Below are 26,697 nucleotides of genomic sequence, written 5' to 3' on the forward strand. Positions count from 1 at the left end.
TCGCATGGTTTGCTTTCGCCGTAAAGCCTTTTTGAAATCTGACGCCTTGGCTGGATAAACAACAAGTTAAGCTTTATTTTGATGTATTGCACTTGTGATTTCATGAAAGTTTAATATTTATAGTAATTGAATTTTAATTTGGCACTCTGCCATTTCACCGGATGTTGGCCAGGTGGGACGCTACTGTCCCACCTATCCATAAGACATTTTAAATGTTCAACCAGAGGGAAAAAAACTCTAGATCTCCTTTACTCCACACACAGAGATGCATACAAAGCTCTCCCTCTCCCTCCATTTGGCAAATCTGACCAGAATTCTATCCTCATAATTCCTGTTTACAAGCAGAAACTAAAGCAGGGAGCACCAGTGACTTGGTCAATAAAAAAGTGGTCAGATGAAGCAGATGCTAAGCTACAGCACTGTTTTGATAACACAGACTGGAACATGTTCAGGAATTCTTCCGATGGCATTGAGGAGTACACTACATCAATAAGTACATCGATGATGTCATCCCCACAGTGACTGTACGTACATACCCACACCAGAAGCCATGGATTATAGGCAACATCTGCACTGAGCTAAAGGGTAGAGCTGCCGTTTTCAAGGAGCGGGACTCTAAACCGGAAGACTACAAGAAATCCCACCATGCCCTCCGACAAACCATCAAACAGGCAAAGCGTCAATACAAGACTAAGATTGAATTGTACTACACCGGCTCCGGCGCTCGTCGGATGTGGAAGGGCTTGCAAACCATTACAGACTACAAAAGGGAAGCACAGACGCGAGCTGCCCAGTGACACAAGCCTACCAGATTAGCTAAATTACTTCTATGCTCGCTTCGAGGCAAGTAACACTGAAACATGCATGAGAGCACCAGCTGTTCTGGACGACTGTGTGATCACGCTCTCCGCAGCCAGTGTGAGCAAGACCTTTAAACAGGTCAACATTCAAAAGGCCGCAGGGCCAGATGGATTACCAGGACATGTACTCCGAGCATGCGCTGACCAACTGGCAAGTGTTTTCACTGACATTTTCATCCTGTTCCTGACTAAGTCTGTAATACCAACATGTTTCAAGCAGACCACCATTGTCCCTGTGCCCAAGAACACTAAGGTAACCTGCCTAAATGACTACCGACCCGTAGCACTCACGTCTGTAGCCATGAGGAACACCTACGTGAGAATGCTCTTCATTGACTACAGCTCAGCCTTCAACACCATAGTGCCCACAAAGCTCATCACTAAGCTAAGGACCCTGGGACTAAACACCTCCCTCTGCAACTGGATTCTGGACTTCCTGACGGACTGCCCCCGGGTGATAAGGGTAGGTAACAACACATCCACCACGCTGATACTCAACACGGGGGCCCCTCAAGGGTACGTGCTCAGTCCCTGTACTCCCTGTTCACTCATGACTGCATGGCCAGGCACAACTCCAACACCATCATCAAGTTTGCCAATGACAACAGTGGTAGGCCTGATCACCGACAACGATGAGACAGCCTATAGGGAGGAGGTCAGAGACTTGGCTGTGTGGTGCCAGGACAACAACCTCTCCCTCAACGTGATGAAGACAAAGAGGATAATTGGGGACTACAGGAAAAGGACCGAGCACGCCCCAATTCTCATCGGGCGGATCTGTAGTGGAGCAGGTTGAGAGCTTTTATTTCCTTGGTGTCCACATCACCAACAAACTATCATGGTTCAAACACACCAAGACTGTCGTGAAGAGGGCACGCAAAGCCTATTCCCCCACAGGAGGTCCTCATATCCTCAAAAAGTTCTACAGCTGCACCATGGAGAGCATCCAGACTGGTTGCGTCACTGCCTGGTATGGCAACTGCTTGGCCTCCAACTGCATGGCGCTACAGAGGGTAGTGTGTACGGCCCAGTACATCAGTGGGCCAAGCTTCCTGCCATCCAGGACCTCTAAACCAGGCGTTGTCAGAGAAAGACTCCAGCCACCCTAGTCATAGACTGTTCTCTCTGCTACCGCACGGCAAGAGGTACCGGAGCGCCAAGTCTAGGTCCAAAAGGCTTCTTAACAGCTTCTACCCCCAAGCCATAAGACTCCTGAACAGTGAATCAAAGACCTACCCAGACCCCTCTTTTATGCTGCTGCTACTCTCTGTTTATTATCTATGCATAGTCACGAACTCTACCTACATGTACATATTACCTCAATTACCTCAACTAACCGGTGCCCCCGCACATTGACTCTGTACCGGTACCCCCTGTTATTTCACTGCTGCTATTTAATTACTTGTTACTTTTATTTATTTTTTACTTAAGCAACAATGCAGAAAAATACGTGTTAAGGGTTTGTAAGTACTGTAAGATCTACCTGTTGTATTCAGCGCATGTGACAAATACAATTTGATTTGATAGTAGGTGCCAGCCGCATCGTTTTTTCAAGTCCACCACCCAAAGGACATCCAGCCAACTTGACACAATTGTGGGAAGCATTGGAGTCAACATGGGCCAGCATCCCTGTGGAATGCTTTTGAAACCTTGTAGGGCCCACGCCCCGACACATTTTGGCTGTTCTCAGGGCAAAGAGGGCAGAGGGGGTGCAACTCAATATTAGGAATGTGTTCTTCATGTTTTGTAAGAGTTATAAAATGACTATAACCCACACAATAGTAGTGAGACATCAGTATGTGATGTTGATTGAAATGCCAGGTATAGGTCCACACGGCAAAGTGACATTTTTACCGAAAATTCACACAAGCCGGGACGGGCAGAGTACGGAAGCAATCTTTCCCCAATGAAAGCAGTGCAGCCAAGACCTGAATTCAAGCAATAACGTAAATAGTAAAACATGTTTTTATACATTATAACTGGATTATAGCTTCCATCCAAACATCATGAATGATATATATTCATGTCATAGTCACCAGTCAACTCCATTACACACAAAAGTTACTTAAATTTCAACCAGTGAATGCCAGCTATGCTAGCTATTCAACATCTGTCTTAATGAGTGTTAGCACGCTAATAGCACACCCTGCACACAAACATTTATATTTTGAAGGGGTATGCAGTAGGTTGATAACAATATCACCAAAGTATGTTGTATTTTATTTAACCTTTATTTAACTAGGCAAGTCAGTTAAGAACATCTTCTTATTTACAATGACAGCCTAGGAACAGTGGGTTAACTGCCTTGTTCAGAGACAGAACGATAGAGTTTTACCTTGTCCGCTCGGGGATTCGATCTAAAAACCTTTCGGTTACTGCCCCAACGCTCTAACCACTAGGCTACCTGCCGCCCCGTATCAGACGTTTAAAAAAAATAAAACATGAGTTGGGGGACACCCAGAAAAAAATATATATTTGGAGGTGCTGACTAACGGCGAATAAACTAGGGTCAAAGGTCACTAGGGTTCTAATAAAAGATATATTTGGAGGTGCTGACTAACGGCGAATAAACTATAAAAATAAAGAGAGTCGCACACTCCATATATAAACTCCCAGTCATTTATTGGGTAAGTGATGCCGAAACGTTGGCGTTTTACCCAATACATTACTGGGAGTTGCAATATGGAGTGTGCGACTCTCTTTGTTTTTATAGTATCAGACATTTCAAACAACATTCCCAGCTAATGAGAAAACAGTCATGGTATTTAATTTAAGAGAATTGACAAGATTTAACAAGGCATCCTTGGGGCTAATTTGAATGGGCGCCAACGGGAGATTGAGGGATTTTAACATCCGTACCCTAGTACGACCCATGTGACCGCAGTGAATGTGACTGAGGGACTATGAAAATCACTAAGAATACATTTGTGGGCACCAATCGGTTTGTTTTTTAAAACCCTATAAAGTAGTCCAGGATTTTGTGACATTGGTAAAAATACGCTTGAGTGGCACGTTAGACATGCATTGTGGCAATTGTTCTGCCAATACCTCGGCATGACCTAACTTTTTAGTGCCCACAACTGTAATAATTATCATGATGATCATTAATCAAGTCAGGCATGTACTGCTTGGTACATAATGAAATTCTGGCACATTCACATCTGCTGTCTCAGCCACTGCCTGTCACCAAGGGAGTACCCCAAGGCTCGATCCTCGGCCCCACGCTCCTCTCAATTTACATCAACAACATAGCTCAGGCAGTAGGAAGCTCTCTCATCCATTTATATGCAGATACAGTCTTACACTCAGCTGGCCTCTGATTTTGTTTTAAACGCTCTACAACAAAGCTTTCTTAGTGTCCAACAAGCTTTCTCTGCCCTTAACCTTGTCCTGAACACCTCCAAAACAAAGGTCATGTGGTTTGGTAAGAAGATTGCCCCTCTCCCCACAGGTGTGATTACTACCTCTGAGGGTTTAGAGCTTGAGGTAGTCACCTCATACAAGTACTTGGGAGTATGGCTACACTGTCCTTCTCTCAGCACATATCAAAGCTGCAGGCTAAAATTAAATATAGACTATCGTAATCGCTCCTCTTTCACCCCAGCTGCCAAACTAACTCTAATTCAGATGACCAATCTGCCGATGCTAGATTACAGAGACTTAATTTATAGATCGGAGGTTAGGGTGCTCTCGAGCGGCTTGATGTTCTTTACCTTCGGCCATCAGATTTGCCACCAATGCTCCTTATAGGACACATCACCTCACTCCATACTCCTCTGTAAACTGGTCATCTCTGTATGCCCGTCGCAAGACCCTTATTTATAGATGCTTATTTATAAAACCATCTTAGGCCTCACTCTCCCCTATCTGAGATATCTACTGCAACCCTCATCCTCCACATACAACACCCGTTCTGCCAGTCACATTCTGTTAAAAGTTCCCCAAAGCACACACATCCCTGGATCACTCATCTTTTCAGTTTGCTGCAGCTGATAGACTGGAACGAGCTGCAACAAACACTCAAACTGGACAGTTTTATCTCAATCTCTTTATTCAAAGACTCAATCAATAACACTCTTACTGACAGTTGTGACTGCTTTGCGTGATGTATTGTTGTCTCTTCCTTCTTGCCCTTTGTGCTGTTGTCTGTGCCCAATAATGTTTGTACCATGTTTTGTGCTGCTGCCATGTTGTGTTGCTACCATGTTGTCATGTTGTGTTGCTACCATGCTGTGATGTCATGTGTTGCTGCCTTGCTATGTTGTCGTCTTAAGTCTCTCTTTAGGTAGTGTTGTCTCTTGTCGTGATGTGCGTTTTGTCCTATATTTATTTACATTATCATTCTTTTTTAATCCCAGCCCCCGTCCCCGCAGGAGGCCTTTTGCCTTTTGGTAGGCCGTCATTGTAAATAAGAATTTGTTGTTAACTGACTTGCCTAGTTAAATAAAAAGGTACAAAAAAAACAGGTTGTCTTTAACTATAGTACAGCACATCCCATTCTTTATGTCTCTCTCCCCGTGTCTCTGATTAATTGAGTGAACGCTCGTAGGTCCAGGACGATACCTGCATGGCGATACTCTTTAGTATCGTGGCAAGGAACTAAAACACGAAACAGCCCTAATGTTGGAAACAAACATCATTATGTTGTCATCCAGAGTCACATTTCTTTCTTTTCCAAGCTATACCTCACAATACTTTACATAACAGCAGGTTTTTACAGGACAAAAGAGTTTGGTCTGCTTGGTGTTGCGATACTGGCATTGTCACAGCCCTCGAACGATGCCACTTCCATCATGTACCCACGCCTCTCCACCTCCCAAGTGTCCACCTCCAGCCAAGCACTGCAGGCTGGAAATGTGCTTACAGATTACATCTCGCAGTCTCAGCACGATGCGTTCAGACTGTGCACAGACATGTGTAAGAGAGAGATGAACGGAACAGCGGGGGAAAGAAAGAGAAGACAATCATTTTCCCCCTTCCACCACCCTCCCTCCCTCCTCTCCTGGGCCAGGCTGTCGACTCAGCTCTGTCAGATCCACAAGTAAACAAAGGTCAAACTTGAGGTAAATGGAAGATGAAAAGACGAGGTGTGTTAGCCCAAGCAGGATTCGATCGCTGGGTGGATAAGTGCTGCCGAGAACAGATAACACTGTGCCAAGATGAATTATGCCCCTAATGCTATCTGGATGGGTAGCTTTCATTCATGTCATAGATGTACAGACATAGATGTACAGTGTGTCCAAGGCCTGTTGCCGTAGACGCATCTTATTAAGATCGTGTAAATTCCTGTATATTCAAATTCCCCAGAAACTCCAACCGTTGTGTTTTGATAGGTATGTCTTTGCGTGTGTTGGACTTTCTCTTTCACACTCCCATCTCTATCTCTCCTTCTCTTGATGTCTCACTCTCCCATTGCTTGTCTCTCTCTCCCTCCATCTCGCCCTCCCTTTTCCTCTCTGTTGGCAGAAGGAAAGCAGGATGAGGCTGTAAAAGCCAACAGTGGGCGGTGAAACAGTCTCCAAACACTTGCCTGGCAACACCCACATGATAACAAGCCACTCACTGTACCTGTTCTGGTGACTTAGCATTCATGTAGGTCAGAGAGCCACCAGCATTACAGGTTACTGAACTGCCCTTGTGACTTCTGTCCGAATTCTTAGCTGAGATCTAGGCTATGCATGCCCAGAAACACTTGCATAAATCATAGATTAATGTCAACTTGAGTCCCCCATGTGGATCTCACATTCAGATTTATATAAGGATTCGACCTATATAACTGAGGTCAGAGAGCCAGTTCCACTGAGGAGCCAAATCACATGGTGAAAGGGTCAATAATAGTCTCAGTGACAGAAACATGAGCTGCTCAGGTATACCTGTGGCCAGAGGAGTGGCAGGGTTATTAGATATCCGGACCAGCACACAAACAAAACGCGCGTGCACTGTGCCGACTCTGCAAAACACAGTTTGCATAGGATAAGTGTCAACATCTCGGTCGAATGGTGTAAGATAAAGCTCCACTGGATGAGTGGTGCTCAGTATATCCTAATGTCAGTATGTACATGCACCTGTGTGACTGATATACGCCTGACAATGTCATTAGAGGGAACATAAGGATGTGGCCTTGTTGGATGTTGTAACTCCTGCCACGTCCCGTCAGAGATGCGTCTTGTGGTGTAAAAACGTCAACTGTAAAAACGAGCCATGGCGAATGAGTGTGAAACCATTAATTGGTATGTGCCGTGTTCTTATGTGGAAGAACCAATGAAGTGTTATATGATGAGTTTAGCGTGTTATCCAAGCCTTGAGGAATATCGAGTGGTGTGTGAGGCTTGCGTGCCTGCGTGAATGTGTGTGTTGGCATGACATGTCCCGAATCATGTTTGGGCTTAACCCACATGCCCCGTAACCACGGCAACCCTGGCCACACAAGCAGCGACTTCCTTATCTGTAGGAGTCCTTATGAAAACATTACCCGCTTTTTTTGCCCACCTGCATTGTTTTCTGTTACTGTATTTATTAGAGACCTGTTAAATGTGTATTATGAACGCAGATGGGAAGATCTAGTAGCTACATGAGAGGGGAGCACGGATACTGTGGCTGATGTAACGCATCTAGCCATGGATCTATCGCGTTTCATCAGCCTCCGGTACCATTTCACCGCTCTCACCCTTTCATTCAGAAAGGGCATCGGCATCACCGCGGTGGAACTCATTAAGTGAAAGGTAGAAAAATCAGGGAACTACACTGGTAATGTTCACTTTTTCTCAAATCAGATTGTCACGTAATCTCTTCCTAAACTCGTCTGTACTTCAAAACGTCCATGTAAACTAATGATAAAATGCTCGGTAGGCGTCTAAAACATGTACATCCTGAAAACTTAGGCTGAGTTCAATTTCTTCCTATCCCTTCTATATTCTTCTCCTCTCACACTGTGTTCTCACAATCTCTCACTAAACAGAAAAAAATGTGTCATGAGGCCAATGGTGAAATACGTGTCCAAGACAAATCCAATCCAATTGCAGTCCTATTAAATGCCCCTATTCCCCCTGTACTAGACCCCTTCCCATAAGACTCTGTCATGAATTCTGTCACACTCCTTTTACCATCCCCATGATCCCAGTATTCACACAATCTCTTCCTGAAACCTTCTCCAACTAAAACCTTGCATCTAAACCAATGCTAAATTAAACCCCAGGTCAGTACTCACATAGGCGTCGGGGAAAGCTCTATACTTGGGCACCAGGTTCTTCTCTGGCTCTGGCTCTGGACTGAAGTGAGATCCTCCATGGACAGACCCTCCATGGACAGACCCTCCATGGACGGACCCTCCATGGACGGACCCCGTGTTGAACAGTGGTGAGTTCAGGCCTTCGTTACTGAAGCTCCTCTGCAGACCCAGACCAATAGAGCCCACAGAGCCCATACCACCCAGTCCCGGGCTGAGCTTGGACTGGGAGTCGTTAGAATTGGCGAACGACCTGTGGATGTCCAGAGATGAGCTTGTGGGACTGAGAAGGTTTCCGAGGGTAGAGGTGAAGCTAGGGAGGGGAGGGGGCCTGCTCATTCGAGAGTTGGTGTCTGTGTTGTTTCCGGTTAAGGAGCCAGACATCAGGGAGGAGAAACGGTCGTAGCGGACGGGGGTTGAAGGGTCAGTTCCGGTTCCGGCTCCAGATTCAAATCCAAGTCCGCTCCCGGGCCCACCGGCCATGCCCATACCAACCCCTGAGCTCATGCGGTCCTGGTTAGGCCCTATGTCCGGTAGGGAGCTCGTACGGAACAGAGAGGGCCGCTGGCCTGGGCTATGGGCCTTGCCGTTCTCCTGTGGTTGATCAATCGATGCTGAACGATAGCTGGAGAAGAGGAACGAGTTGTCCAGGCGCGAGGGTTTTGGAGACTGGTTGTTGCTCCCTCCGTTTAGTATGGGGGACGGCGAGTGCTCTGAGGATGAGTCACTGCCCAAGGAGCTCTTCCTCACGATGATGCTGTTAAGAGCCGAGCCTCGGAGTGGGAGGTTGAGGCTTCCACGGTTCCAATGGTGGTCCCCAGCCTGCTGCTCCTGCTGCTGCTGGAGCTTCATCAACTCCAGAGGGGAGCGCATCTCTTTGGGGGCACCCCGGTTGAGGCCCAGGTCTGCGGGCAGGATGTAACGGTCATTAGGGACCTCCAGCGAAGGCCCAGGGGGCACCTGGGGAGATTTGGTGTTGGTGGGGGTGGAGCAGGGGGCATCCTCCACGATAGGGGAAAGGGAGGAGAAGATGGAGGGGGAGGTGGTCCCACGCAGGCTCCTCTGCCTCTGTACCGGGATAGGGTTCATGCTCTTCAGGGTGTCCACCAGGCATTCCATGTCACCGTGATAGGGAGAGCTCGGGTCAGGGGTCATGGGAGAGGAAGAGGGGGAAGGGTCTGAGGAGGAGGGGTCAGGGAGCAGCTCCACGAGTGTGGCCTTGTACACCCCAGAGAAGAAGTCACTGCTGTCTCTGCTGTAGTCCACGTCGTCAATGGACTGACCCGCCGAGGAGAAGTTTGAGACTGGGAGCGACTGTGGATCACAGCCTGACTTTATCTTCTTTCCCACGGACTCTCCCGCCCTACTCTTTTGCTCTACCCCTCTCTCTCTCTGTCCTGCAGGTGCAGTGGCTAGCTCCTCCTCCTCTTCCCACTCCCTCCTCCTCCCCCTGCCTGTTTCTGGCTCGCTACTCTCATGGCTCAGCCGAACTTCGCTCCTGTCGCTCAGCCAGTGACCGTTGCCGGGGGAACCGGGCATGTTCGAGGAGTGGGAGGACAGGTCAGGTTCCTGGAATGGCGGCCCGGGGGAGGTGAGGTGTTGGTTGTACACAGGGAGGGAGGGGGACCGGGAGGAGTAGAATCCATTGTGCGTGGACACTCTTGACTCATTCGACTGAGAGTCAGAGCGCCAGGACACCCCTGTGGGGTCGAAAGTGGTTTGCACCCCATCATACTGGTTTCTCCATTTGTATTCCGGTACAACTGGACCTAGGTCACTTTCAGTTCTATTGGGGTCAGTGATAGTGCTTTTACTGTAGTCCACACTGTGTTCAGTGTGGTCTGTGGTGTCATTGTCGGTGACCTGGGAGACTTTGCAGAAGTCCTGTTTTGATTCATCCATGCCCTCGTGGGTGGGAGAGGGTCTTATAATGAGAGTGGAACGGTATAATTTCATCGCGCTGTCTGACTCCAGATAAGCCACTATCTGCTGAATTTCTGTGTCAGAGCCCTCAGAGTCTTTTAAAGCAGTACTGCGAACAGCTGAAGCATCCAGAGACCTAACAGGTAGGAGACAAACAGAATGGCACAAGTTAATAATAGTCATTGACCAATCATGGCAGTGTTTTAATTAAGGACTGTTTTGTCAAGAGGTGGTGATTATCTCAGCAAGCTATGGAAATCATAGAGGGGAACTTCAGGTATGCAGAATTGGGTGTACTGTAAAAACAAAAGTTAACAGAAGCTAGGCTACATGCTTCACCAGCAGTGTGTCAGTGTTTTGTGGGTTTTGTGTCATTGATTGGGAAATGTAACAATGATGGCCCAAAAACTGTATACATCTTCGTGTGTATAGTTAGTACATTAGTATTTGACAAATATATATTATACATTGTGTGGTGGGCCAATTTTCTTTCAGACTGTCCAACCTAAAATGTATACTGGGACGCAAAAAATAACTTACACACATTGCAACAATGTTTAACCAGAGATTAGTTTGTGTTTACAATGTGAATGAAGAGTTGCTGAAAGCTAAAGGTTACTTTAAGTCAACAGGTTTCAAATGATGCCAGGCCAAACCTACTGTGATACTACTGTGGATGTAACTATTTGTTAGATCCCCTTTGAGCTTGAATGTCACAGGTTTACGTGACAATTTGAAATGAGTCACTATTTCGCCATCGCCTTCAAAATGTGCAGAGAACTCCAAACAAAGCATTACAGGTACAGTCACTTTTGAATCCCAGTACTATTCCACACATGACTCAAATAACCGTTAACAGCTATAGTGATTACTGTTCTGTTACAGCTCTCTGTGTTGGGAGGTGGCATTAACTAAAGTTCCCTACCTACTCTTCGCGCAAGGCACGGGGGGATTCCAAAAGCACTGGAGGTCAAAAGTCAAGAAAATAGCACTGTGTTGTGATAACCTTTCCACAAACCTGTAGGTGTACAACCTGAGCTCTCTCATACAGTACCAGTCAAACGTTTGGACACACCTATTCATTCAAGGGTTTTTCTTTATTTTTCAAAATGTTCTACATTGTAGAATAATACTGAAGACATCAAAACTATGAAATAACACATATGGAATCATGTAGTAACCAAAAAAAGTGTTAAATCAAAATATATTTTAGATTCTAGCCACCCTTGATGACAGTTTTGCACACTCTTGGCATTCTCTCAACCAGCATCACATGGAATGCTTTTCCAACTGTCTTGAAGGAGTTTCCACATATGCTGAGCAATTGTTGGCTGCTTTTCCTTCACTCTGCGGTCTAACTCATCCCAAACCATCTCAATTGGGTTGAGTTCGGGTGATTGTGGAGGCCAGGTCATCTGATGCAGCACTCCATCACTCTTCTTCTTGGTCAAATAGCCCTTACACAGCCTGGAGGTGTGTTGGGTCATTGACCTGTTGAAAAACAAATGATAGTCCCACTAAGCGAAACCCAGATTGGATGGCGTATCACTGCAGAATGCTGTGGTATCCATGCTGGTTAAGTGTGTCTTGAATTCTAAATAAATCACTGACAGTGTCACCAGCATAGCACCCCCCAAACCATCATACATCCTCCTCCATGCTTCACGGTGGGAACTGCACATGCAGAGATCATCCGTTCAATTACTCCGTCTCACAAAGACACAGCGGTTGCAACCAAAAATCTAAATTTGGACCAAAGGACTAATTTCCACCAGTCTAAGTCCATTGCTCGTGTTTCTTGGCCCGAACAAGTATCTTCTTATTATTGGTGTCCTTTAGTTGTGGTTTCTTTGCAGAAATTTGACCATGAAGGCCTGATTCACTCAGTCTCCTCTGAACAGTTGATGTTGAGATGTGTCAGTTACTTGAACTCTGTGAAGCATTTATTTGGGCTGCAATTTCTGAGGCTGGTAACTCTAATGAACGTATCCTCTGCAGCAGAGGTAACTCTGGGTTTTCATTTCCTGTGGCAGTGCTCGTGAGAGCCAGTTTCATCATAGCACTTGATGGTTTTTGCAACTGCATTTGAAGAAACGTTCGAAGTTCTTGACATTTTCCAGATTGACTGACCTTCATATCTTAAAGTAATGATTGACTGTCGTTTCTCTTGGCCTATTTGAGCTGTTCTTGCCATAATAACTTTTAACAAGACACACCTGTTGTTAATTGAAATGCATTCCAGGTGACTACCTCATGAAGCTGGTTGAGAGAATGCCAAGAGTGTGCAAAGCTGTCATCAAGGCAAAGGGTGGCTACTTTGAAGAATCTCAAATATCTTTTGATTTGTTTAACACTTTTTTGGTTACTTCATGATTCCATATATGTTATTTCATAGTTTGATGTCTTCACTATTTACTCTACAATGTAGAAAATGTAAAAAATAAAGAAAACCCCTGGAATGAGTAGGTGTGTCTAAACTTTTGACTGGTACTGTATGTCAAATCATAACAGATGCCAGACGTGCATTCCTCATAGGTCACTGTTGCATAATTACTATGTTTTGAAGTATGATTAATATGCTTTTAAAAGACGTGGTAACACTTTAATTGGATAGTCCATCTGTAGAATGCTCTACAGACTAGTCATGTGGGAATCCAAATCAAACCTGGTCCTGGGGACTCAAAGTGTTTCACTTTCCCCCCCCCCTTCCTAATGCTCACACACTCCATTCTTCATTTAAAAATCAGGTGTGCGAGTGCTAGGGCAAAAACAAAAATGTCCACCCATTTGCGTCCCCGGGACAAGGATTTTAATGCTCTGAACTAGCTCACCTGATTCATGTAGTCAAGGGGCTTGATAATTAGTTGACAAGTTAGCTCTGGTATAGTTAGAAAACCCCCTGCTCCAACCCACAGAACCATTAGAACCACTGACTTACGATCAGACGAAGCATTAGATTTCGTGTCCATAATAAAAATGTGTTGGTCTGTTCAAACATGCAGGGTCTCTCTCCAGGTATAAATAGACAGATTCAACATAAAGTGTACAATATGCAAACTACTAGAGACAAGTAGAGTGTCAAGTCAGACGTAAGCGTCCTATGTATGTGTTCCAGACTAAACAGCAGTCCTTTTATGAGTCGACAACAAATGTTTCCCTAAATTAAATGGAGTTCATCTATCCTCACAACTCCTCTCTAATTTCATACTACCATTTTGGAAAAATTTGACAGCACATCACTACAACAACGTCATTCCGTAGCAGCGTATTTCTTTTTCTAAACTATTTCTTTATCCAACTTCTTTCCAGTGTTTTTCTTGGAAGCGTGCTTTGGCACTTCTCCATCCAACCATTTCAGCAGGTAGATCAGCTCATCACAACAGCTGCCCCCGGGGAAGACAGATGGGCTGAGCTACCACATACCACTGCACCTCTGCTGGAACATGCAGCTTTAAAGAGCGACTGCCCCTAAAAAGCAACTTCTCGTTTTTTTTTTTTAAACGGCCTATGTGTCATTGGTATGAGTCAAATATTTATTCCAGTGTCAAAGTTTAGTATAATGTGTAAATAGGATCATTTTGGTCATAAAGTCAGTCTCGTCCAAAACTAAGATTTATGAGATGATAGGAAAAGATTGTATGTCAAGGAATGAAGGGTACCATAAAAGTTTTCTATGGGTTGGGTTTATTTTAATCCTGCCTACATGCCCTCAGCCGGCAGCACCCAAGTAATCATCAATTCGGAGCGCAGCTGCACGCAACCTGATCGTAATCCCCATGGTCAATTTGGTTTGACATTCCTATGGGGCTAGTTAGGGAGCATTAGTCAATGATGTACATGGGACTACATTTTAAAAAGGTCAATAGGTCAACTTCGCCACGGTCGCACACCAGCCGGCTGAGGCTAACTTGGCTAACTCTTCACACCTGCGAACACACACAAGAGACACCCGCATCAAACCACACCCCGAAATCAACTCCTGTTTGAATTCAATCATGGCTGCTAGCATTTCTTAAAGAACCAAATCTAAAATAAGGCCGAATCAGGAAGTGCAGTCGCCCTTTAAAATGTCAAATCAACACAAACTCACAATCATCTGCTCAAACATGAGAAATTGGGAATTCACACACACACACACACACACACACACACACACACACACACACACACACACACACACACACACACACACACACACACACACACACACACACACACACACACACACACACAGTGATCCCAGGAAAATATCCTGTCCCTCAACGTCAATAAAAAGGAAGGATCTTATTGTGGACTACAAGAGACAGAAGAGGGAGCATGCCTACATTGTCATCGACGGGGACGCAGTAGATGGGATCAAAAGCTTGGAGTTCCTTGGCGTACACATCACTGATGACCTGAAATGGTCTCACCACACCGACGTTGTGGTGAAGAAGTGCAACAGCGCCTTTCCTGCGGCATGAAGACATTTGGCATGGCCCCTAAGACACTCATGAACTTCTACAGATGCACCCTTGAGAGCATCCTGTCGGGAATATATCACCACCTACGATTTTACTGAGTTACAGTTCATATAAGGAAGTCAGTCAATTGAAATAAATGAATTAGGCCCTAATCTCTGGATTTCACATGACTGGGAATACAGATATGCATCTGTTGGTCACAGACATCTTATTTTTTTTTTTTTAAGTAGGGATGTGGATCAGAACCAGTCAGTATCTGGTGTGACCATCATTTGCTTCATGCAGTGCGACATCTCTTTTGCATAAAGATGATCAGGTTGTTGATTGTGGCCAGAGGAATGTCCTCTTCAATGGCTGTGCGAAGTTGCTGAATATTGGCTGGAACTGGAACATGCTGTCATTCACATCCCAAACATGCTCAATGGGTGACATGTCTAGTGAGTATGCAGGCCATGGAAGAACTGGGACATTTTCAGCTTCCATGAATTGTGTACAGATCCTTGCGACATGGGGCCGTGCATTATCATACTGAAACATGAGTTAATGGCGGCGGATGAATGGCACGACAATGGGCCTCAGGATATCATCAGGGTCTCTCTGTGCATTAAAATTGCTATCAATAAAATGTAATTGTGTTTGTTGTCCATAGCTTATGCCTGCCCATACCATAACCCCCCCGCCTCCATGGTGCTCTATGTTCACAACGTTGACAAACCGCTCACCCACACAACGCCATACACGTGGTCTGCGGTTGTGAGGCCGGTTGGACGTACGGCCAAATTCTCTAAAATGACGGTTGGAGGCAGCTTATGGTAGAGAAATGAACATTCAATTCTCTGGCAACAGCTCTGGTGGACATTCCTGCAGTCAGCTTGCCTACTGCACACTCCCTCAAAACTTTAGACATTTGTGGCATTGTGTTGTGTGACAAACTGCACATTTTAGAGTGGCATTTTACTATCCCCAGCACAAGGTGCACCTGTGTAATGATCATGCTGTTTAAATCAGCTTTTTGATATGCCACACCTGTCAGGTGGGTAGATTATCTTGACAAAGGAAAAATGCTCACTAACGGGGATGTAAACAAATGTGTGCACAAAATGTAAGAGAAATAAGCTTTTTGAGTGGATGGAACATTTCTGGGAACTTTTTTTTCAGCTCATGAAATATGGGGCCAACACTTTACATATTGCATTTATATTTTTGTTCAGTATAGTTTCTCTTGTGTAAAGTCCCCTTGTGTACATATGTATAGATTGCATTTTGATACTGCTACAGCGCTATTTGGATTTGTCCGTCAGTTCTTGATTTCTTGCCTTTTTTCCCCTCTTTTCTTTTTTACATTAGAATTGTTTGACATTTGAGCTAGTAACAGAAGAATTTCATTGCACTGCTAAAACGCTATCTAAAATGTGTCCTCTATGCTGTCTGAAGGGTAAGGTGGAGGAAGGCTTTGCGGTCTAAGGAAGAACACGAACACCCACACACACTCTTTGCTTGTTCTTACATTTTCATAGCAATTCATCAATCACTAAGATATTTTAAATCAGGCTTAAATTCAGCAGCATTCCAACAGCTGTTGTGCAGGTATTTATTTTTCTATGGCAGTATTTTTACCCTGGCTGCACCTGTCGATGTTTTTTGTGTATGTACTACAGTACTTTTGAATTAGGGCCCGACTGTCTGCCTCCACATTCCACACAGGTCTCCCCACGCTCTGGTATCTCTCCACGCTCTGGTATCGCGTGCACAGCTGTTCCTAGGTGTACATGCAGAGTTCCAATGCAAATTTAGATTCAGAGTTACAGAGCAACACGATCCATTGGGTTCTGCCATGACGATGTTTGAAACCGCCACTACTGTAGCTAAACATCCTGGGATGTACAGTTCCAATAAGATAATACATTTTTCCGGCATTACTGATGTACAATCTCCGGTACTTTGGCGACTAAAAAAAGTATTTTTTAAACCTCCTGCTTTGGGCTGATGTGTCAATGTGTAGTTTACACATGTATTATCTATGAGCGGAATTACCATTTTACCTCAATTAGCCACAAAATCCTTAATTTGAAAGAAACTGTTTTCTTGAAGCTGTGCCGTGCAATTTTCCCCTCATTTCCCCCCAAGTGGGCCAGCCCCCTAGCAATTCGAGTTCTAGCCAATGAGTTTCCGCCCTGCGCATTTGAGTGACAGCTAGCAAGTGGCCTGCCCAGCGTTATCCAATGAGGTTACAGGGCGGGCCCAATGGCTCAGTGGACGCAGCAGAGAGAGAGAGCAATGACGTGGGGCACATATCATCTATTTTGGGGACCACTTTTGGCTCATGATTGACCATTCAAAACTACTGGCTAAAAAGTATACCAAAGTACCGGAGAATCTCTTTAACTTGTCACTCACGGCTGACTGTTTTTCTAACATGTTTTAGTGGCGAGGGGTGTGCCTCCTATAATGGAGGTGTTCATCACAGGCCAAAATTGTCCTTTTTAATTACAAGTAAAGAAATGTTGGTTTGATATATCTCTTTTGAAAGTGTTGCCCTCATGTGGTGAACACCTATCATTGCCCATGGGTAAAACTATAATGTTTGGGGCGCAGTATGCTAATCAAGCTATGTCCTTAAATGTGCATTTGTTGTCAATTGTTGACTTTTCTTGAAATTCTACCTTTGGCATGTTTCTGATTATTTCTTCCATCCTGGTATTCATGAAAGAAAATTGAATGTCATCGAAAATCTAAGTTGGTTCGTAGACAAAGAATGGATGGCGCCAATGACAGCACCAGATGATACAGTGTCAGCAGACATTTGGCCCTCCCGAATCCCTGTAGCAAGGTGGCCTCCGAGTCCGAAACACTTTATAGGTGATCATTGAGGGTTATTCCTTTAGTTTAGCTTTCACCTAGTGTTAACATGTCTGTCCATCAGAGCTCCAATCTCATACAAGAGGTGGAGGTTTTGTCTATTGGCAGATTATGACATCACTTCCTAGTTCATAAAAGAGATGTTGGACAGAGGGCAACATACTCTACCATCCAGGACCTATATACTAGGTGGTGTCAGAGGAATGGCCCAAAAAATTATCAGACTCCAGTCACCCAAGTCATAGACTGTTCTCTCTGCCACTGCACGGCAAGTGGTACCGGAGCGCCAAGTCTAGGTCCAAAAGGCTCCTTAACAGCTTCTACCCCCCAAGCCATAAGACTGCTGAACAATGAATCAAATGGCCACCCAGACTATTTGCATTGACATCCCCCCCTTTGTTTTTACACTGCTGCTGCTACTCGCTGTTTATTATCTATGAGTAGTCACTTCACCCCTATCTACATGTACAAATTACCTCGACTAATCTGTACCCCTGCACACTGACTCGGTACCGGTACCCCCTGTATATAGCCTCATTATTGTTATTTTATTGTGTTACTTTTTTTATTTCTATATTTGTATAACTGCATTTTCTTAACTGCATTGTTGGTTAAGGGTTTGTAAGTAAGCATTTCACGGTATGGTATACATCTGTTGTATTCGGCGCATTTGACAAATAAAATGATTTGATTTGATTAAAGCAGAGGCTAGCAAACCATTTTGTGTCCTGTGTGACTTTCTAGAAACTGCCTACATTCACACAAGCTGACTCTTTCTATTTTTCACCCTTATATACAGTGTAGAGATATCTCTTAGTGATATTGTAATAAGTAAGTGGACCACTGCATTCTTAGCTCAACCATATGTATATGCCACCATCTTGTGGGGCAGCAGGAAACAACAGCAGATATGTTTATTTTTTATTTAACCTTTATTTAACTAGGTAAGTCAGTTAAGAACAAATTCTTATTTTACAATGACGCCCTACCCTGGCCAAACCCTCCCCTAACCCGGTCAATTGTGCGCTGCCCTATGGGAGTCCCGATCACAGCCGGTTGTGATACAGCCCAGGATCAAACCAGGGTCTATAGTGACGCCTCTAGCACTGAGATACAGTGCCTTAGACCGCTGCACCACTTGGGAGCTGGGAAAGACAATGGGAAAGACAACAACAAACAGACAACACTACTTACAGAAGGGCTATTCAACTGGTGGCCCACGGGCCAGATCCGGCCCATTTATTAATTTCTACTAGCCCTTTGATAAATTCTGAACATTAATAAAAGAACTGCAAAAAAACACTATGGTCCTGGTCTACACTGAGTGTACAAAACATTAGCTTTCTCCATGACATAGATTGACCAGGTGAGTCAAGGTGAAAGCTATGATCCCTTATTGATGTCACCTGTTAAATCCACTTCAAATCAGTGTAGATGAAGGGGAGGAGACAGGTTAAAGGATTGTTAAACCTACGAGACAATTGAGACATGCATTGTGTATGTGTGCCATTCAGAGGGTGAATGGGCAAGAGAAAATATTTAAAGTGCCTTTGAACGGAGTATGGTAGTAGGTGCCAGGTGCACTGGTTTGAGTGTGTCAAGAACTGCAACGCTGAAGGGTTTTTCACCCTCAACAGTTTCCCATGTGGTTTTTAGAGGCTTCAAGAGCCTATGTGGTATGTTCGACTAACTTTTTATTTAGTTTTGACATTTTTCTTTTCAGGTTAGAGGTAAAAAAAAATTTTTAAAGAAATGCATATAAAAAAATAACCCTGACGCATTCCCCATCCCTTCCCATCCTACACAGCAACCAAAGTTGCTTTTCAGTTCCCCTCCCACCTCTCCATCTCCCCTTAAATTCCCCCCCATACCACCCCTCGACCTTGGGCTTGAAAGAAACAAATGTATGACAAATAAAAAACTGAAAGAAAACATTGACATAATTAGACCCTTTACTTTGCTGAAGCACATTTGGATGCGATTGCAGCTTAGTCTTCTTGGGTATGATGCTACAAGCTTGGCACACCTGTATTTGGGGAGTTTCTACCACTGCATGTCCTCTCAAGCGCAGTCAGGGATTTTCAGGTCTCTCCAGAGATGTTCTATCAGTTTCAAGTCCGGGCTCTGACTGAGCCACTCAAGGACTTTCAGAGACTTGTCCTGAAGCCACTCCTGTGTTGTCTTGGTTGTGTTCTTACGGTTGTTGTCCTGTTGGAAGGTGAACCTTCACCCCAGTCTGAGGTCCTGAGAGCTCTGGAACAGGTTTTCTTCAATGTTCTCTGTACTTTGCTGTGTTCATATTTCCCTCAATCCTGACTAGTCTCCCAGTTCCTGCCGCTGAAAAACAAACTCACAGCATGATGTGGCCACCACCATAGGGGTAGTGCCAGGTTTCCTCCAGACGTGACGCTTGGCATTCATGCCAAAGAGTTCAATCTTGGTTTCATCAGACCAGAGAATCTTGTTTCTCATGGTCTGAGAGTCTTTAGGGGCCTTTTGGCAAACTCCAAGCGGGCGGTCATGTGCCTTTTACTGAGCAGTTGCTTCCGTCTGGCCATAAATGGTGGAGTGCTGTAGAGATGGGAGAACCTTCCAGAAGGACAACCATCTCCACAGAGGAACTCTGGAGCTCTGTTCTTGGTCACCTCCCTGACCAAGGCCCTTCTCCCACGATTGCTCAGTTTGGCCTGGCATCCAGCTCTAGGAAGAGTGTTGGTGGTTCCAAACTTATTCCATTTAAGAGTGATGTGTTCTTGGGGACCGTTCATGCTGCAGAAATGTTTTGGTACCTTACCCCACACAATCCTGTCTCGGAGCTCAACGGACAATTCCTTCGACCTCATGGCTTGGTTTATACTCTGACATGCACTGTCAACTGTGGGACCTTATATACAGGTGTGTGCCTTTCCAAATCATGTCCAATCAATTGAATTTACCACAGGTGGACTCCAATCAAGTTGTAGAAACATCTCAAGAATGATCAATGGAAACAGGATGTACCTGAACTCAATTTTGAGTCTCATAGCAGAGTCTGAATTCTTATGTAAATAAGTTCATTATTATTATTTGCAAACATTTTCTAAAAAAAATGTTTTTACTTTGTAGATTGATGAGAAAATAAGGCTGTAACGTAACAAAATGTGGTAGTCAAGGGGTCTGAATACATTCTGAATGAACTGTGTGCTGTGTGTATATATATATATATATATTTACACACACAGTTGAAGTCGGAAGTTTAAATGTATTTGGCTAAGGTGTATGTAAACTCAGTCCTTCACAATTCCTGACATTTAATCCTAGTAAAAAGTCCCTGTCTTAGGTCAGTTAGGATCACCACTTTATTTTAAGAATGTGAAATGTCAGAAAAATAGTACAGAGAATGATTTATTTCAGCTTATATTTCTTTCATCACATTCCCAGTGGGTCAGAAGTTTACATACACTGAATTAGTATTTGGTAGCATTGCCTTTAAATTGTTTAACTTGGGTCAAATGTTTTGGGTAGCATTCCACAAGCTTCCCACAATAAGTTGGGTGAATTTTGGCCCATTCCTCCTGACAGAGCTGGTGTAACTGAGTCAGTTTTGTAGGCCTCTTTCTCGCACATGCTTTTTCAGTTCTGCCCACACATTTTCTATAGGATTGAGGTCAGGGCTTTGTGATGGCCACTCTAATACCTTGACTTTGTTGTCCTTAAGCCATTATGCCACAACTTTGGAAGTACGCTTGGGGTCATTGTCCATTTGGAAGACCCATTTGCGACCAAGCTTTAACTTCCTGACTGATGTCTTGAGATGTTCTTTCAATATATTCACATAATTTTCCTACCTCATGATGCCATCTATTTTGTGAAGTGCACCAGTTCCTCCTGCAGCAAAGCAAGCCCACAACATGATGCTGCCACACCCATGCTTCACGGTTGGGATGGTGTTCTTTGGCTTGCAAGCCTCCCCCTTTTTCCTCAAAACATAACGATGGTCATTATGGCCAAACAGTTCTATTTTTGTTTCATCAGACCAGAGGACATTTCTCCAAAAAGTATGATCTTTGTCCCCATGTGCAGTTGCAAGCCGTAGTCTGGCTTTTTTTATGGCGGTTTAGGAGCAGTGGCTTCGTCCTTGCTGAGCGGCCTTTCAGGTTTTGTTGATATAGTACTCGTTTTCCTGTGGATAAAGATACTTTTGTACCTGTTTCCTCCAGCATCTTCACAGGGTCCTTTGCTGTTGTTCTGGGATTGATTTGCACTTTTCGCACCAAAGTACGTTCATCTCTAGGAGACAGAACGCGTCTCCTTCCTGATCAGTATGATGGCAATGTGGTGTAATGGTGTTTATACTTGCATACTATTGTTTGTACAGATTAACATGGTATTTTCAGGCGTTTGGAAATTGCTCCCAAGGATGAACCAGACTCGTGGAGGTCTAAAATTATTTTTCTGAGGTCTTGGCTGATTTATTTTGATTTTCCCATGATGTCAAGCAAAGAGGCATTAAGTTTGAAGGTAGGCCGTGAAATACATCCACAGGTACACCTCCAATTGACTCAAATGATGTCAATTAGCCTATCAGAATCTTCTAAAGCCCACTGGAATTGTGATACAGTGAATTATAAGTGAAATAATCTGTCTGTAAACAATTATTGGAAAAATTACTTGTGTTATGCACAAAGTAGATGTCCTAACCGCCTTGCCAAAACTATGGTTTGTTAACAAGACATTTGGGGAGTGGTTGAAAAACGGGTTTTAATGACTCCAACATAAGTGTATGTAAACTTCCTACTTCAACTGTATATATAAATAAATAAAACAAACTGGTTTTGTATGTGTGGGGCTTTAGCTGTTCTTTACAGACTCAAATATATTTGACCAGGCCTTAATTGTTCCTTGACTAGTGCAATTAATTCTCGCTGTCAATAATTTGAATGTTATAACTTTAAATCAACATTTTTAGTAATCTTCTCGGATTTTGATTGAGAGACTCAAGGTGCTATCATCGTTAACTAGCATAATAGATCAAAAACATTTAATATTTAAATTCATGCACTTCTAAATTAATTGTATAACTTTGACCCAGATGTATTTAACTGCAGAAGCATTTGACCCAGAAGCATTTAACTACCTAACCTTTTTAACTCCCAGTTACATTGTTATTCAATTATTTTTCAAAGTGTAGTGTACTTTGTTTAAGGGATATATCAGTGAAGACCACCTCTTCCAGGACATATCTCTCTCTATACTAGAGAAATTAGAGAAATTAATTCAAAGCATACTTCCTTCGGACTGGAATTTGGCATTGTCTGATTTTACACCTACTTATTCCAGGGTTTTTCTTTATTTTTACAAGGTAGTCACCTGGAATGCTTTTCAATTAACATGTGTGCCTTGCTAAAAGGTCATGAGGAATTTATTTCTTTAATGCGTTTAAGCCAATCAGTTGTGTTGTAACAAGGTAGGGTTGGTATACAGAATATAGCCTATATCATGGCAAGAACAACTCAAATAAGCAAAGAGATGTGACAGTCCATCATTACTTTAAGACATGAAGGTCAGTCAATGCGAAAAATTTCAAGAACTTTGAGCATTTCTTCAAGTGCAGTCGTAAAAACAATCAAGTGCTATGATGAAACTGGCTCTCATGACGACCGCCACAAGAAAGGAAGACCCAGAGTTACCTCTGCTGCAGAGGATACGTTCATTAGAGTTAACTGAACCTCAGATTGCAGCCCAAATAAATCCTTCAGAGTTCAGATAACAGACATCTCAACATCAACTGTTCAGAGGAGACCGCATAAATCAGGCCTTCATGGTCAAATTGCTACAAAGAACCACTGCTAAAGGACACCAATAAAAATAAGAGACTTGCTTGGGCCAAGAAACACGAGCAATGGACATTTGACCGGTGGAAATCTGTCCATTGTTCTGATGAGTCCAAATTGGAAATTTGTGTTTTCAACCGCCATGTCTTTGAGACAGAGTAGGTGAACGGATGATCTCCGCACGTGTGGTTCCCACCGTGAAGCATGGAGGAGGTGTGATGGTGTTTTGCTGGTGACACCGTCAGTGATTTATTTAGAATTCAAGGCAGACTTAACCAGCATGGATACCACAGGATTCTGCAGCGATACACCATCCCATCTGTTTTGGACTATAATTTGTTTTTAAACGGGACAATGATCCAACACACCTCCAGGCTGTGTAAGGGCTATTTAACCAATAAGGAGGGTGACGGTGTGCTGCATCAGAAGACCTGGCCTCCACAATCACCTGACCTCAACCCAATTGAGATGGTTTGGGATGAGTTGGACCGCAGAGTGAAGGAAAAGCAGTCAACAATTGCTCAGCATACACTACCGTTCAAAATTTTGGGGTCACTTATGTACAGTCTTTTCCTCGCCTCCCTCTTCCTCCCCTTCTTCCTCCTCCACCCCCTCTTCCTCCCTTTACACTTCCTCAAACAAGAAATGTCCTTGTTTTTGCAAGAAAAGCGACTTTTTTGTCCATTAAAATAACATCTAATTGATCAGAAATCCAGTGTAGACATTATTAATGTTGAAAATTACTATTGTAGCTGGAAACGGCTGATTTTTAATGGAATATCTACATAGGCGTACCGAGGCCCATTATCAGCAACCATCACTCCTGTGTTCCAATGGCACATTGTGTAGGCTAATCCAAGTTTATCATTTTAAAAGGCTAAACTACGTAGTCCTAAACTACGTAAGTCCTCAACTGGCAGCTTCATTAAATAGTACCCGCAAAACACCAGTCTCAACTAGAGGTCGACCGATTAATCGGAATGGCCGATTAATTAGGGCCGATTTCAAGTTTTCATAACAATCATAATCTGCATTTTTGGACACCGATTATGGCCGCTTACATTGCGTCCATGAGGAGACTGCGTGGCAGGCTGACTACCTGTTATGCGAGTGCAGCAAAGAGCCAAGGTAAGGTGCTAGCTAGCATTAAACGTATCTTATAAAAAACAATCAATCTTAACATAATCACTAGTTAACTACACATGGTTGATGATATTACTAGTTTATCTTGCTTGACCTGCGTTGCATATAAATCGATGCAGTGCCTGTTAATTTATCATTGAATCACAGCCTACTTCGCCAAACGGGTGATATAAGAAGCGCATTCGCGAAAAATGCACTGTCGTTGCACCAATGTGTACCTAACCATAAACATCAATGCCTTTCTTAAAATCAATACACAAGTATATATTTTTAAACCTGCATATTTAGTTAATATTGCCTGCTAACATGAATTTATTTTAACTAGGCAAATTGTGTCACTTCTCTTGCGTTCTGTGCAAGAAGAGTCAGGGTATATGCAGCACTTTGGGCCGCCTGGCTCGTTGCGAACTGTGTGAAGACCATTTCTTCCTAACAAAGACCGTAATTAATTTGTACATAATTATGACTTAACATTGATGGTTGTGCAATGTAACAGCAATATTTAGACTTATGGATGCCACCCGTTAGATAAAATATGGAACGGTTCCATATTTCACTGAAAGAATAAATGTTTTGTTTTCAAAATGATAGTTTCCGGATTTGACCATATTAATGACCTAAGGCTCGTATTTCTGTGTGTTTATTATATTATAATTAAGTCTATGATTTGATAGAGCAGTCTGAGCAGTGGTAGGCAGCAGCAGGCTCGTAAGCATTTATTCAAATAGCACTTTCCTGTATTTGCCAGCAGCTCTTCGCTGTGCTTCAAGCATTGCGCTGTTTATGACTTCAAGCCTATCAACTCCCGAGATCAGGCTGGCAATACTAAAGTGCCTATTAGAACATCCAATAGTCAAAGGTATATGAAATACAAATGGTATAGAGAGAAATAGTCCTATAATAACTACAACCTAAAACTTCTTACCTGGAAATATTGAAGACTCATGTTAAAAGGAACCACCAGCTTTCATATGTTCTGAGCAAGGAACTTAAACGTTAGCTTTTTTACATGGCACATATTGCACTTTTACTTTCTTCTCCAACACTTTGTTTTTGCATTAAAATTGAACATGTTTCATTATTTATTTGAGACTAAAATGATTTTATTGATGTATTATATTAAGTTAAAATAAGTGTTCATTCAGTGTTGTTGTAATTGTCATTATTACAAAAATATATAAATAAATAAAAATCGGACGATTAATCGGTATCTGCTTTTTTTTGGTCCTCCAATAATCGGTATCGGCGGTGAAAAATCATAATCGGTCGACCTCTAGTCTCAACGTCAACAGTGAAGAGGCGACTCCAGGATGCTGGCATTCAAGGCAGAGTTCCTCTGTCCAGGGTCTGTGTTCTTTCACCCATCTTAATCTTTTCTTTTTATAGGCCAGTCTGAGATATGGCTTGTTCTTTGCAACTCTGCCTAGAAGAATATATAATATAACATGCATTTTGATTTGTTTTAACGCCTTTTTTGTTTACTACATGATTCCATTTGTGTTATTCCATAGTTTTGACGTCTTCACTATTATTCTGCAATGTAGAAAATAGTAAAAATAAAGAAATATCCTTGAATGATGAGGTGTGTCCAAACTTTTGACTGGTACTGTATCTTTGTGTTATTTATTGAGATCCTTGGTTTTCGGATTATTTTAAAATGACTAAATGCATTTTAGAAGCTTTTAATAGTTAATAATGGTGAGCAAGCGTTGCGCCTTTTCCTTTTCAATTATGATAAAATGTTTTGGTTGCACCTTGACTCACGTGGTTGAGGGCCCTCCACTTCTTTCCTAATTACTTTTAGCAACATTTCATTTTAAGGAAAGTGCATTATTGGCGGTTGTGCTTTGCTTTTAAAAAAAAAATGTATACAGTACTTCCGAAGAATAATGCCATGTGGAAAATGTCCCTACTGTACTGTATGTTTTCAGATGAACTGATAACAGTGTGGCTTGGCTATATAAACTTTACTGTGTGGGTCTACTTGGTACTTTAAGGTGTTCCAAGAAAATGCCATAGGTCCAAGATTCCATGATCACGCAAAAGGCCTGACAATCAGGTAGACCATGTAAGGCTCCGTCTGAGTCAGGCGGAAACAATTAACATAGTGTACCTATCTTAAAGAATGAAAACCATTGGCTACATTCATGTCTTTCATTCCTGGCGACACAAAGAGTGTTGCGACACACACACACGCACACACACACACACACACGCACACACACACACGCACACACACACACACGTCAATGATGTTTTTAAGCCACCAGAAGTTCTTTTACTATGACTCCTCACAGCCCATCCCACTGAGAGGGTGCAGAGAGCAATCTCCACAAATACGTGGTCGGACGGGTGAGGCTAATCACCACTTCTACAGTCTAGCTTGGAGACTTTCACATTTTGTGATCCAC

At 43.3% G+C, this 26,697-nt stretch overlaps 1 protein-coding gene and 1 long non-coding RNA gene across 2 annotated transcripts in view; one reads left to right on the plus strand and one right to left on the minus strand.

Annotated features, from left to right (window-relative positions):
* LOC115173430 (uncharacterized) overlaps positions 1–26,697 on the minus strand; it is a 73,358-nt gene that overhangs the window by 23,487 nt on the left and 23,174 nt on the right. Inside the window, exon 4 of the mRNA XM_029731485.1 lies at positions 8,068–10,144. Within this exon, the coding sequence (XP_029587345.1) occupies positions 8,068–10,144 (2,077 nt within the window). The remainder of the gene's footprint in view (positions 1–8,067; positions 10,145–26,697) is intronic.
* LOC115173433 (uncharacterized) lies at positions 10,165–14,283 on the plus strand. Its single transcript, XR_003871609.1, has 2 exons — positions 10,165–10,808; positions 13,318–14,283. It is a non-coding gene; the product is annotated as an uncharacterized LOC115173433 (long non-coding RNA).

The sequence above is a fragment of the Salmo trutta genome, chromosome 34 (assembly GCF_901001165.1).
Source record: "Salmo trutta chromosome 34, fSalTru1.1, whole genome shotgun sequence".
Taxonomy (NCBI): Eukaryota; Metazoa; Chordata; class Actinopteri; order Salmoniformes; family Salmonidae; genus Salmo; species Salmo trutta.